General features: G+C 36.3%; 1 protein-coding gene across 2 annotated transcripts in view; it reads right to left on the bottom strand.

Moving 5' to 3' along the window:
* SOX6 (SRY-box transcription factor 6) overlaps positions 1-15461 on the bottom strand; it is a 489234-nt gene that overhangs the window by 72343 nt on the left and 401430 nt on the right. For both annotated transcript variants that reach the window (XM_077761053.1, XM_077761054.1), the window contains 2 exons: positions 7447-7596; positions 1303-1486 (listed from right to left, as the gene is read on the bottom strand). In XM_077761053.1, coding sequence (XP_077617179.1) covers positions 1303-1486; positions 7447-7596 — 334 coding nt within the window. The remainder of the gene's footprint in view (positions 1-1302; positions 1487-7446; positions 7597-15461) is intronic.

Genomic DNA, 15461 nt, shown 5'->3' with positions numbered 1-15461 from the left:
CGAGTTCATAGAACTCAGGTGAGAGGACCCAGATTCTAGTCTTGGCTGTACTAATTAATAGCTACCTCGCTGTAAGCAAGCCATTTTACCTGTAAGAATCACAGGTTAATTAATGAGGGTAATAATGCACTGCCACATAAGATAATTATGAAAAATCAAATGAGATATGTAGGCAAAAATGACTTTTAAACTGCAAATCCTACACTTACATATTATTTTGTTTATTCTACTAAGCATTTCAGGCTCTGGGACTCAATAAGGGCAAGTAAGGTAATGTGAAGAAATGCTAGTTCTAAGTCCCCAATCCCTTGGAATCTCTGTGTCTTAGATGAAAATTAAGGGGCTTAGTAACAACATGTTAATACCTATTTGACACTCAGCTACTAACAAATGCTTTTACATTAATTGTTTCATTCCACATGTAGAAGTAAATCTGTTAGTATTGGTTCAGTCCAGTCTTTTTAAATCACATGATTTCTAGGTGTCAGACACTGTGTTAGGCAATTATATGCATTTTCTCTCTCTCAATTCTCATAACAACCTATGAGCTAGGTAATCATATTCCCCTCTAAGAGATTAGGAAACTGAGTTCACAAATATTAAATAACTTTCCCAGGGTCACATAACAAGTAAGTGAAAGCTCTGAGTCCAAGTCTGTCTGATGCCAAAACTCATGTTTTTCCTCTATACTTCTCGCTAGGGTATGAATGTCCCTAGAGATACTTGGCAATATATCAGAGAGTGTAAGAAACCAGAGGATCATTACGACATACCTTATCAGATACCAATCTTATTTCATATTATGCCATTGAAGTGTGTAATTCGCATTTGTTTTAAAGCAAAACTAATAAGGAATAAGATGTAAAATTCACATACATTCTAAAAAGAAAATATAAAACTTCAAAGAAATTTTGGACTTTTAGCAGGCAGCTTGGAGGCCAGGTCCCTTTAGGCTCTCGGAGTTTTCTTGATCACTCTTGTCTGCCTAGAGTTACTTTAGCAGCAAAGCACTAACCAAACACAGAAATCCCCAAGTCTCTGATTTGCTGGATCTAACTCATCAGCATCTAAAGAACCCATCCCAGCAGGATTTATATTATGACCTTTTCCAAAAGTTCTAATCATCCCAAGACACCAAAAGGTGTTATGTTTTAGTAGAAAGGATTTTACTTTTACTTGTTGTTGTTGTTGTTTTTCCTGGACTAGCAACACTTTGGAAACAGGGATCGGTCAGCACTGAACAGGTTTGCTTTATTTTACCCAATTCATACATCTTTTCCTGTTGTTGACCTTTCCATTTACCTAAAGAGGATCCTCTTCCCAAACTTCCTCCAATAGGGCTGGGGATGCTGCTTTTGTTAGGCAGATTAACGGGGCTGGTTTTGCTGGCTGGGAAGAGACTCTGGGTGGGAGATGTTGGGGACTTTACAGGCTCGGCTGTCTTGGGTCGGGAAGAGAGATTTAGCGGCTGTGCTGCTGCTTCTTCCTCCAAGAATTTAACATAAATAATTATTAAAAAAAAAAAAAGACAAATGAAGCACATTATCACTTAGTAAGCCACAGTTATTTTACACCTCAGAGACAATGCCACATTCTCCTGCAATAATAACAAAAGAAGCTAATTATCTACCTCCTTGAAGATTCATCGGAAGGAAACCTCATTAATTTCCCTGTGTTATGCTTCTATTTACATTAACTGTGTAGTTGGATCATTCTTTTTGCCAAATTAAAATCTGAATTAGCTCACATTACAGCTTAATTTCCTAATGTGTTTTCAAGGATCTAAATTAACCTAGGGCATTTACAAAGAATTATTTAAAATTTCAGCAGCTCTGTAGTGCTTTTGTGTTATTCTCTCTGAAAAGTTCCTGCAACTATAAATAGGCTCTGCAGCTAATTTTTTAATATATATTTTAAATCAAACAATTGCAAGTACTTTAAAAATGGAAACACAGGCTTCTTCTGCTGTCCTGGGCCTCTGCCCAGGGAGCCGCATGCCACAGCGTGGCTTCTATGTGGCTTTCTGGGTGTGGACACTCCTCATGGTCTATATTCTCGTCTCTATTCATGTTTAAAATTAATTTTTGCAAAGAGCAAGCACACATTATAATTATGTTTTATATACCATGCTATATGTAATTTATTTTTCATGTCTAAAGTGATGTTTCTTTATATTCTTTGCTACGCATATTTACAGAGTATCTATTTTAAGATGCCTGTCCTTCTAAACCGAGCACGGTTTTCAAATATCTGGCTTGTAACTCTAGTGCAACCAGGAGCTTGAAAGCTAACCTCCTTGCCTTTATTTTGTCTCATTTATCATGCTATTAAACACACATAACAACACATCCATCATTCTAGAAATTTAGTTGTAATATAAACATATTCATTTAAATGGTCAGTTTTAAGATCTATATTATTGTGTTCTAAAATATAAATGGTTGGCAAATGTTAATTTCTGTTTTTTTGTCTGAGAAGGCACAGAGAACTTGCTTTTAATGTCATTTTTAAAGGACACAGTAGAACTTGGAAACAGAACATCCTTCCCGTTGGCAAACATGTGCCCTCTCTGGGGCTTAATTTCTTCATTTGTAGAAAAAGAGCTTGATTCTAGCTGATCTCTATGGTCTCCTCCTGTATCAATGGTCATTGTTTAAGGGGGAACAAAAAGAGATGTCAGAAAAGACTACTTAGGAAGAAGGTTAGAAAGAGAAAATCGAAATCACAAGCACAGAGAAGCCAGTATACAGCAGGCCCCTATGCTAGACATTTTCACATATACTTGCTCGTTTAACTAGCAATAAGACTATGAAGTTGAGCAGTATTATTCTAAATTGACAAAGGAGGAAGTGTCAGAGTGATAAAATCACTGTCCAAAGCCATACATGGAAGGACACCATTTGAATTCTACTTTACTGGATTCCAAATCCCAGGTTCTTTTTCTATTAAACTGTCAGAGAAAATAAGTCACTCAATAAAGCAGTGAATTTTTGTCAGGCAGAGAAGGACACATACCATATGTTTGCATGTATAGGTTGATTAAGAGGAACTTAACAGAGGACCACGGGGGAGAAGAAGGGGAAAAATAGTTGGGGAGAGGGAGAGAGGCAAACCATGAGAGACTCTTGAATGCTGAGAACAAACTGAGGGCTGATGGGGGTGGGGAAGAGGGGATGGCAGGTTTTGGGCATGGGGGAGGGCACTTGTGGGGATGAGCATTGGGTGTTATATGGAAACCAACTTGACAATAAACTTAAAAAATAAAAAAAAAATTAAAAAGCAGTGAATTTTTTTGTGTTGGTAGGAAATAGATAATCAGGCACATCTGTTGAGATGTACATTTATCTATATCTAGACAGAGGACAGGTTCTCAGGAAACATAGTTATATCCATAATGTACGTCAAAAATGTCTTACGTGCTTCATTACAATGTATTTCTCTTTACACTCAAAGGATATTTAGACTAGTTCTAGACTAGATACTCCTATCTAAATAATAGTGATTTATATATCCTAGATATTTAGTTTTCTCCAAGTTTCATTTATTTGGGGTTCACTGCAATCCTTATGTATCTGAGTTCAGAGTGTTCTTCAAAGTTAAAACATTTTCAGCCATTACTTTTTTGAATAAGTTTTTCTGTTCCTTCCTTTTCCTTCTGGGGCTCTAGGTACATTCATTAGGCCATTTGATGTCCAACAGCACTGATAGTCTTTTTTTTTTTTTTAATCTATTTCATTCTGGATAGTTTCATCATTCCATCATCAGGTTCACTAATCATTTCTTCTGTGACATATAATTGTTACTAATCTCATCAGTATTCATCCAGTGTAGTTTTCATCTCAAAAACTGTATTTCTCATCTCCAGACATTCCATGTATGTGTTCCATGTCTTGCCTTATAATGCTCATGTTTTCCTCTATCTTCTTAAACATATGGTGCATATAAAATCTTATTTTTCTCAGCTTTGAGTATACTGTATTTTCATAGTTCAGTAATTGCCACTTCCGCTAACAATGCACTGGGCACAGGAAGCATCTACCAATCAAGTAAATCCCTTGTCACCATGGCAGGCCTGATATTGGTGCTCACAGCATGCCATGGCTTGACATAAATTTTGTGGGTGTTTTTTAGGGAGAATATTTGCCTTCCTTCTCATTTGACTATAGTTAGAAGTCCCTATAGTAGCTATTTTTACCATCTTAACTATTAATTCTATCACCTGTGTTAGTTGGCGGTCTATTTTATTGATTGACTTTTCTCTTCATTATTGTTCATATTTTCTTGCTTCTATAAAAGCCTGCTAATTGTTTTTTTAATGTTTATTTATTTTTGAGAGAGAGAGAGAGAGAGCACAAGCAGAGAAGGGGCAGAGAGACACACACACACACAGAATCTGAAGCAGGCTCCAGGCTCTGAGCTGTTGGCACAGATCCCCAAGCAGAACTTGAACGTGTGAACCGTGAGATCATGACCTGAGCTGAAGTCGGATGCTTAACTGGCTGAGCCACCCAGGTGCCCCAAAAGCTTGGTAATTATTGAATGGAGACTACATACTGTGAATTTTAAAATTCTGAGTGTTGGAGTTTGTGCATTCTTTCAAATATTTGTGGACTTTGTTCTGAGACACAGAAAAATCTGACTCTTTCTAGGCTTGCATTTAAGGTTTGTTAGGCAGGTTCACAGCAGCCATTAATGTAGGGATAATTTGGGCCCAATACTGAGGTAACACCCTTTTTGGGAACCCTACTTGATACCCCATGTGTCAGGAGATCTTTCCACCCTGGCTAATGGGAACACAAACCCATTCTCAGTCCTCTGTGAACCTTGAGATACCATTGGCTGCTACATCTTGTATTTTTCTCTGGCCTCAGAAAGTTTCCTCATATACATGTGATGATCAATACTCCACTAAATACAGGAGAATCTTCTACAGATTTTCAATCTTCTCTCTCTCTGTGCAGCTCTCTCCTCTCTGGTACTCTACCTCCCCAATTCTATCTACCTTAGCATCCCAAAATTCTAAACTCTATGTCTCTATTCAAGGAGCTTGCCATGTTCCATGTGGGTTTCCCTTCCTGCACTATTGCCTACAAACAACATTTTGACAGTAAGCTGGAATAACTGTAGTACTTTTGTCACTCGTTTCTCTTTTCTCAGGAATCACTGCCCTATATTCCTATTGTAAATATCTGAAAACCATTGTTTTATATATTTTGTCCTGTGTTTCAGTTGCTTAGGCTGGAAGAATAAATCTGATCCCTGTTCCTCCAATACGGTTGAAAATGGAAATCCTCTAGGTATTTAGTTAGGCTCTCTCTTGGTATACAACTAGGTATTTCAATTATAATCACTACCACCACCACCACCACCATCATTGTCTTTATTACCATCAGATCATCATCATCAAGATCATCACTATACTAACATTAATGAAACATTCACTGTATGCTAGAGGATTTAAGGTCCATAATAATATTAACTCCATTTTTCAGAGCAGAAAACAAAGGCTGAAAGAAGTTAAGTAAATTGTCCAAAGTGACAGATGGTAAAGGTAGTAGAACTGAAATTTGAACAAAAATAATCTGATTTCTGATATTGATATTTATAGTAGATAAAAATTCTCAGGGAAAGAAGATATATAAGATAATCTATGCTTAATTTTGTTACCTTCAGCAAACCATGCTTTATGTCATGTGGTTATGTTATATACAGAGGGAAAGCAATGATTATAGACAGAAACATTTTAGTGGCCATAATCCTTTCGATTAGCAAATCATGAGATTATTCTCAGAGATTCTTCATTAGTAGGTAGAAGCAATTTTTTAAAAACTTAAAACATTTGCTTTATGTCTTGGTCTATATATTTTTACCCACATGTACAATAAATAATCTAATAAGTATAAGGAATGTTTCCTTTGTTATTAACATAAAATACAGTCAAGTCAAATTATATAGAGAATTCCCTAAGAATTTGCATGTGGTCAAGTGAGTAATAAAACTCAGTTGGCCCACAAAGCTGGAATGGTAAAAGCAGATGTAAACTTGAATTTAACCAGGGAACATTTTACTCATCCAGTAAAGACTTGGTTTGGTGCAGTTCCATTTGGCCAACTCACTTATAAAATGACTTTTTCATGTTAAAATATCTAATACTCAATACTTCAAGTCAATAACGTTTGATACGTTCATATTCTAACAACTATAATTAAACAAAGTGCTGTGGTTTGAGTTGTAGCGTTCTGACTCTTATTCATAAACAGAAACTCTTGGAACACAAAATAGGTAGCTTGTTTCTGTAAGTAATGCTATCTTATTAAATATAAGCTGCCTATTGTTATCTCAGTATTTCTAACAACAAAGCATAAATGTTCATCTATGTGTTTGGAGAGTTTAAAGCGTGGGTGGCATTAAATTAATTGCTTTGGGCAGGAGTTTTGAGATACTCAAAATTTGGAGTACCTCAAAATCGCAGACAAAAGTTTTTGAGTCTCTCAAAATTCCTGCCTGCACATTATGGAAAAATAATACATTTTCAGTGGTTTTGTAGCATTTGATGCTGTTTTGTGGGCCTTAGATGCCTCCCTTGTGAAAATTTAATAATTTTAAAATTTCTCCAAATGTAGTGCTTGGGGCACATTACAACAATACATCTGAGCTTAGCATATCCTTCCAAGTAGAAAAGTCAATGATACAAAACAATTGTCTCCCTGAACTATATTATAAAACCAACCAGTACCACCTATTGGTACCAGCTGCAGCACAAAGTGGGGGCGCATCATCCATTTCCCTCTGTCGCCAAGTACCTCCTGGCTGCCACATTTTAAGATACTAAAAATGAGTGAGGCAAGGCATCTATCAGTGTCTCAGCCATAACCTGGGAGAGCCTGTGTATCGTCTCACAACCACATGGCATCAAAGCATGAGTAGATAATGATACCACTCATTCCTCAGAGCTCATTTTGTAACTGTTTTTGAAGGACAGTCCTTTGTCAACAAACCATATAAAGTCCAGCATTATATTCTTTTCTGTCCACTTTTTTAAAATCTAAAGTTTTGAGCACCTCCTTTCTGGTACTGAAAGTTGGCTCCCACCTGTTTCAGGAACTTAGAGAGAGTGTCACAAATCTATGAAAAAGACTGGTAATAAAAGCATGGACATTCATGCCAATGAACATTAAAAAATAAAAGCCAGAATCCAAAGGCGAAAAACTCTTGAGAAGTGAGTTTGCAGACTGAGGTAAAGCTCTCACAATATGGCACTATTGTTATCAAAAGGGAAACACCTGTTTCTTAGTGCTCAATCATGAAATTTACCATAAAGAGAAGCATTTGGGGTTCCTTTATGCTGCTATGCTTCCTGCTGCTTATTCCCAACCCAGCCTGGTTCACTACTTTTCTTGTGAAGCTGCTTTCCAAACTGTTTTCACAATCCTGCAAAGCAAGTACCTTAACTTGAGTTACAGGGCTGGTCCCTCTCTTTTCATTTTTTATCCCGGTAGGTGAGACTGCCCCTGCTGTGTTTGGTGGCTGTGGAGCTGATGGCATCTTTGCTCCAGGTGACACCTGCATGCTGGCCAGCTGAGCGGCATAGAGCTGCTGCAAAACAGGGAAGACAAACATTATTTCTTTAAATGCAGCTGAAATTGAGTTTCAAAAAACACAAAACAAAAACAGATACAAAACTTACCGTATTGTTACATAACTATTTCCCTGACAGCCTTGTGATTTCTCTTTCACTATTTTTTAAAAAGGAAATAAGAGAGCCTAAATAATATAAAGAAAGAGTACTAGTACAGGAGCCATTGTCTTGCTCCTGGTCCCTGTAGCAGTAACTTGATGAACCTGAACAAAGGACTCAGTTGCTCTAGAACTCAGTTTCGTCAGTACAAAAAGGAATTTGATTAAATGGTCTCTACGATTCTTTCTAGTCCCTAAAATCTTTATTAAAGAGTTCTTTAAATGTCAGTATGTCTATTCATGTAATTTTAATATTCATGAACCAAGAAATGAGTCTGAACTTTCCTAGGGATTCCTGGAAGAACATTGTTCTTATTTAATACCGACCAAGCTTCTCTGGGGATTCTGATCCTTATGGATGATAAGAATGCTGCCCTCAAGATCCCTGAGGCCCAATAGCAGGCACTGTTTTCTTGGGGTCTTATTTCTCAGCAGCATATAGCATAATCCTCAAGAGAATATAGCCAGATTTGTGACCAAGACATGACATGACATGACATGACATGACATGACATGACATGAAATAAAGCTTCTCTTTCCTAGCACAGGATGTTAAATCCTTGACTATTGATTTATTAGCTTTTGGTTGAAATTGATAAGTGAATGTGTTGATCTTCTATGGGTAACCAGAATTCAGATACCTCAGTCTTCACACTGTTTAATGCTTGGGAACTCCATTCAAATATTTTCTTTTTTTCTTATAATCAAGATTAAGCCATTACCTTGACAGCCATATCTCTATCATAATAAATAGAAAGCTTCCCAGTTCATCAACCACAGAGAAAATATCTCAAACTTTGTCATATTAGTAAAGGGAAGAAAACAGGTGGTTTGTATGTAATTTCCAGCATTACTATCATTCAGATGGACAAATAAAAAAAATTACAGTAATCAAAAACAGACCTTTCAGCACATGTAATTAAATGAAAGCTTAATAAAGAATAATTTGCAAGAGCCAGATGTGCTTATGTCATGATTGTTGCTTTCTTTGGAACAATTTTTCTAATATAACAAGCCTCTAAAGAAATTAAAGTTTCATAATTCTGTATGTGCAATGACTCAGTGGCAAGAAAAATTCACAAGTAAGAGTCAGTCAAACTGCTAGAACTTAGGGGGAGAAAAGGCTGCCTCTTCTGTTTCCTTTTTACTCTGTGGTATCCTTTTCCCTTGAAATTCAGCCAGGGGTCTTCAAAAGGGGGGCAAGTGAAGCTTCTGAAAATTTTCTTCTTGGATAAAGCCACTGAAGAAAAGTTTGGTATTGAATGTAGTGAAGACAGTTGAGAGCTGAAAACATATTGGCTACATGGTATCTGGAATCATGACTAATGTGCCCTATGACTGAGTATCATAGAGTCACGAAATCTTAGAGAGGTAGGCATCCTTAGGCATCATTTATGCCTTCATTTTTTCTCAATAATTCACAAGATCAGATGAAGGTCAATTTTACTCAATCTTGAGTCCTCCAGGGAACTTCAGCTAGTGAAAAAAAAAAAAAAAGCACAGAAAAACAAATCCCTGGGAACAGATCTATTTTTTAAAGAGCTGACTAAATTCAGAAATCCTTCAGCTTGAACAAGATAGTCATTTTTAGAAATAATGTTAATTGCTTCCTCTAAAGCTTTGATAATGGTTTATTTTATATCTCTTTCTACTGGTTTGTACCTACGAGAGGAATGACCCCAGAAATGCTGAGATTCCTCAGAGTTCCTTGTGAGCTGCCATTACTGATACATTAGAAGCAAGAAGGGCCATTGCCACATACCATAAAATTTATAGAGCTGAGTAAACTGGTCAGTAGGAGATCAGATAAGATTTAGTAGTATAAGCCTTGAAATAAAAATCAGAAAATAGAATCTAATGTATAGATAGAAGGCACTCACGAAAATAAAAATTTTCACATTCTGTCTGACAAAATATATAATTTTAGATATAAGAACCATGCTTTTCAGACTGAAGACTGCAGATCTGACCCAGGTAAAAAGAATGTCATTTATTGAATAGGTATAGGTTTACACACAATTTCAAAGAGAGCTCATCTTCTAAGCTAACATTAATTGAATATGTTCTATATGCAAGGCTCTGTTTAAGAGCTGTGGAGGATTCAAAGTCTCAGAATAAGCACATAGTTTTGGAGAAGACCTAAGATATAGATCCTTAAAACCTGATGTGCACCTTTTTTGTGGCACTTACCACTTTTTTTAAACCTGTGTTTAGTTGTGTATATATATCTTATCATGCTTGATAGACTATAAGCTTATTGAAGTTATGATCAACCTAATTATTTCTGATGGGATAACAGCAAGAATAGTGCATTGCAAATAAGAGAGAGCCAATCAATATTTTTGAATTAACATACTATATAAAATCACTGGATGTTAAGAAGGAGAGATGTTTTCTAAAAATGAGGCAAAAGAAGTAGTATATCATTATATATTTATCATACATAATGAATAATGTTATGGTGTTGAGTTTAAAAAAAATAAAAGGAAAATAAGCCCAGCCCAAATTGAATTACATTGTTTCACAAGAAGTGATTCTTTTGAAATCATTTGTCAAAATGTTAAATAGAATGTTTTTTTTAATAACTGCTAGCTTTAATCACCTCTCTTAAAGTGTTCTAACACAAATTCTACTCTTGAGCAACAACTGAGGGGTGGTATTGATTTTTCTTCTCACTCTAGTTTACTTATAAATTTAAAGTTTCTCTAAATGCTACTACATCCTTTTTTGAAACAACATAAAATATTAGTTATTCGAATAAATAGCTTTAGTTAGAAAACTCCTTTGCAGACTAATGGTTTGGGAAAGAAAATGTTAAACTCTGATTAATGATTATGTAAGAGTTTACAAAAATGTCATTCTACATAGGATTCTGAGATCATAGTTCACAGACAGAATGATGATAATAATGAATATTCATTTCTAAACACAGCTGAAATTTTAAAAACCAACAATGTAGTAAAGCTTATAACAGACTTAGCCAAAGTCCCATAAACATTTAAACTTTGGTGAAGACTGTTTCTGTAAATATAGATTTTTTCCATTTCAATTTTGAAAAATGTTCAGTGATTGTTTCAGATATTGAGTTGTTTCTTTATCCAAGATATGTAAAAGCCATACAGTGCATATATCTAAAAATGAGCCTAGCTAAATATTTTTCAAAATTATAAAATCACCCAGATTTCATTGGAGCACTTTAAGAAATGCTTTTACTATTTTATGGCAAAAATATTCCACCTTAAGTATTAGTTCAGTTTTAATAAAGTAGTCATTATTAAAACTTTAGTAAGCTGAAAAATGACGTACTTAGCGCCTAGAACTGAAAGGGCCTTAACATATCATTTAGTCTAGTCTTACCTCCTCATTCTACTGATGAGCAGAGGACTATACAAGAGAAGTGCCATGCTCAAGATGATATAACTAGTTAGTGTGGTATTAGAACACTTTGTCTTTTATTCCAACATTACCATTTAAAGTAGAGATGGCTGTATGATGAACCAACCTTTGCACAACGCAAGCACATTTCCAGCATTGATGAATTTGTTCAACAACAAATCTTTATTAAATGTTTACTATTAACTAAACACTATGCTAAACACTGGAGGTGCAACAGCAAGCAACTTGGAAATAGTCACTATCTTAACGGAGCTAGAAAGAAAACCTAATATTAAGTAAATGCTTAGACAGTAACTGTGAATTATGTTCAGGTTAAGTGCTGAGAAAGAAAAATACAGAATGTCGGGGTGCCTGGGTGGCTCAGTCGGTTAAGTGTCTGACTTCGGCTCAAGTCATGATCTCATAGTCCATGGGTTCGAGCCCCACATCAGGCTCTGTGCTGACAGCCCAGAGCCTGGAGCCTGCTTCAGATTCTGTGTCTCCCTCTCTCTCTGCCCCTCCCCTGCTTGCTCTCTGTCTCAAAATAAAGACATTTAAAAAAAGAAAAATACAGAATGTCAAAAGAACATCTAATGAAGGCATTTAACATAGTCTCAAGAATCAAAATCACTTCTCAAAGGAAGTAACCCTGTAAAAATATTCTTCAGAAGGAAGAAACGTTGATTATTATGGCCCTGAGGTAGTAAAGAAAGTAACATTTTCAAGAAACTAAAAAAGGGCCAACATAAAAGGACTGTTAAGTGAGGGTAGGGTAGAGTGGCATGAGAAGAGGCTAGGGAGGGGTAGAGTCTTAATGGCCACATTAATCATTTTAGACTTTATCCCCCAAACAAGAAGTATCTAGAAAAAGCAATGAGTTAAAGCCAAGGCACAAAGAATCTTTTCTATGCTTTACCACCAACTTGTGGACCAATCTCTTAAGTAAATTCGATTAAGAAAGTCCTATGAAGATCTCATAAATCCATACCTCTAATACTGTATTTAGAGTCCTGAGACTAGCCTTCAAGAAACCTATTCACATTTGGATCCTAGTGATACTTTAATAACTGGGGCTATTTACATTCAACGCAAAACAGTAGGTCCTACCAAACTCAGCCTTATGGTAAAATTATTTTTTTAATGTTTATTTATTTTTGAGAGAGAGACAGAGTGTGAATGGGGGAGGGGCAGAGAGAGAGAAGGGGGCACGGAATCTGAGGCAGGCTCCAGGCTCTGAGCTGTCATCACAGAGCCCAATGTGGGGCTTGAACCCCTGAACCTTGAGATCATGACCTGAGCCAAAGTTGGATGCTCAACTGACTGAGCCACCCAGATGCCTCTGGAATTCCTGAATGTCTTTGAGTATATACACTCGTCTATGGCCAGGACCTAAAAAATGTATTTTGTCAGAGTCATTTTATAATACTATTATACTCAGAAAGAGAGGCATGCTTTGCCCTGTACAGCCACATTCATGTCAAATTATAATGATTGGTGTCACAGTGTATCTAATACTTATGTATATGTAATGTATATATGTGTACATATGTATAATGCATATACCTGCTTTCTGGGATAAAATCATGTAAGAGCTCCAATGGAGAACCCCATTGAAAAAAAGGTACAAGGCTTATATTCTCATAATCACATGATTTTCACATAACCACATAACCACTCATACTGCCATTCAGTCATCACCCTCATTTATTCATGTGTGAATTCAACAACCGTATATTGCACACTAACTCAGTCAGGTTCTGTGTTAGGTATTTTACATTTATTATTTTATTTAGTTTTCTAAATAATTATAGAAAATGGGAATTACTATCTATTTTATAGAGTCAGTCTCACTTTAAAGCCCATGTGCTTTAAATAAGCTCTACAGTGAGTTATAATGAAACCTATTTCCTGTTCCTAGCCACCAGACAAGAATCATTGTCCAAGGAGAAGAGAGATTCTGATGTTGCTGCTGTTCTGAGTTCTCAAATAGCAAACTATATTTCCAGATATCTTGCAGTGACTTTTTCTAAAAAGGCACTTCACAGCCCTCAGAAACACAAAGAGTTAATAGTACCACCAGTCACCTTGAAGAAGTAAGGGGCACAATTTTTATCTAAACAGCTTCCTTCTCCAACCAATCTTTGAGCCATAATAGAAGACATTTGAAATACCCTAGTGACACATTGAATAGACTGATAAGCTAAAAAGAACTATGCAGAGTAAAAAAAAAAAAAAACTATGCAGAGTATAGGTAGAAATAGGAGAACATGATAAAAATAGAAATTGACAGGGGCTTTAAATTGGCACCAGTATGCTCCAGTATATGGAAACCAATAGTAAAAAAGCAGGCACAACTTCACACACTAGATTCTCTTTGGAATAAATTCTCCTGTGTTTTGTCATTTCAATTAGAAAGGGCATTTTAAAGTGTCCTGTCGGAATCTGGCCCAGAGAGAAAGAAAAAAATAATTTCCCTCAAATATAACTAGCCTATTGGTGGATAATGAAGAAAGGAAGAGAAGGGGAAATGTTATTCTATAAAAACAGATTCAATAGGCACTACTGAAATTTCAGCCCTTACCCTTATATTTACCCCACCTGCTGTGGTTCTACATAATATCTGGGAATCCCAGACCATTAGCCCTGGGTAACTCAAATCTGTTCTTGTATACCACACACTACTCGGGGATTGGGGAGGACAATAGAAGACGTTGGAGTTGTGGAATAAGCAGGGTCGGTAGGGGAGCATCTTTAAGGAAATGTCATTTACTTGACTGATGCTGCCTAAGACTAGGCCCCAAGCCTAGCTCAGTTCTCCAGGGACATCCTGGGTTTTGTTACCTTCTCAAAACAATTCTGATGACCATTCCCCTGCCTACCAAGCAAGGCATGCTATAAAGCTGGACAAGTTCAGCTGTGAGGCTGTGAGAAAGTAGAACGGAGACAGGGGTAATTAAGCAGCATGATTTAGTGCTTGTTCAGCACAGGGAAGAAAATATGTCAGTAACAAGTCTTTACAGACTGAGGGCGGGGGGAGTGGAGAAAGCTTAAAAATAATTTGAAAGAGATCACAAATACTTTTACTTCTCATAAACCTCCAATATCAACAAAATGATCCAGGAAACATAGCTGTGGTTTTGTGGAAGGAAAGAACTGAAGTCCTTGTTTTTCAGCATAGAAGGTACTTGTTTAGCTATACTCCTAATACTTGACACCAAAGAAAATTGGCTGTAGGGATAGGAGATGAGAAGGAATGAAGGAAGAGCCACCACTCCCACTCCTCACATATTGGGTTAATTTCCAAGTCAACTTTCTCACTTCTGCTTCTCAATTCTTTCCTTTTCTGTTAACTCCTCTTATTTGTCATAATTCTACTCATGTTTCAGTATAGGTTAAAAGTCACTTTCTCCTTAAAGCCTTATCTGAACCCTGCTCCCACCATATGTCATCCTCTATTCCTGTGTACTTTAGGGAAATGTCTTTTTTTTTTTTTTAATGTCTCTATCTCCCAGCAGATTCCAACCTCCTTAAGGGAAGGACTAAGTCTTATTTAATGTGTTCTCAGCACCTAACATCATGCCCAATATTTAATATATGCTCTGTTAACAATGATCACTAAAACTCCTTTATTTCTCTTCTTGGCTCTATCTTTTGGGAATTGTTATCATTTGTGCCCACACCTTTTTCTTAGTATACCTTTCCTCACACCCTCTCCAAAAGGAGCCTCAGAGATGGAAGCCTCTTTGTTTCCATCTTGTTGAACCTATCAGCATGTGGGTTCATCAAGTCATGCTCTGATTTTCTGACAAAGAAACACAAGATAACACAATGTTCACAGAAGGAAAAATAGTAAACATCATTTAGTCCAATCCCTTTGCCTCACAGATGAGAAAAAGTCAAGCCTAGAGAGGGAAGGTGATTGCATAAGAATACCAACTGGTGAGCAATAGACAGAAGGAAATCTAGAACCCAAATTTATTATTTCCCCCATCCAATGTTCACACAGACTCTTTCCTTCTTGTTTCTGTTCTCTTATCGAACTGAATGCAAATAGAACGTGTACATTTTATCAGAGCTTTTGATCTGGACTTCATAAAAGTGGTGTTTTCCCACCATTCCCCTAGAACGAAAAGAGAAATGTATCCTATATATATGTATTACTGGGCACCCAAGCATAATTTATGTGGTAGAATTTTATTTTAATATTTGTTTTAAAATGTACAAGTTTTAAAATGTAATGATAGTAATTAGCTTCAGGTAATTATAATCATGTTAAGGTGTTTTCAGAATTTTTAAAGTAAAGTTTATACAAATACATGTAAAGGGCCAAAGACCTGTCTCAGGTGAGA

This window comes from Crocuta crocuta, unplaced genomic scaffold, assembly GCF_008692635.1.
Source record: "Crocuta crocuta isolate KB4526 unplaced genomic scaffold, BGI_CrCroc_1.0 scaffold233, whole genome shotgun sequence".
Taxonomy (NCBI): Eukaryota; Metazoa; Chordata; class Mammalia; order Carnivora; family Hyaenidae; genus Crocuta; species Crocuta crocuta.
The sequence above is the reverse complement of the archived record's forward strand: the minus strand, read 5'-3'. Positions and strand labels throughout refer to the sequence as shown.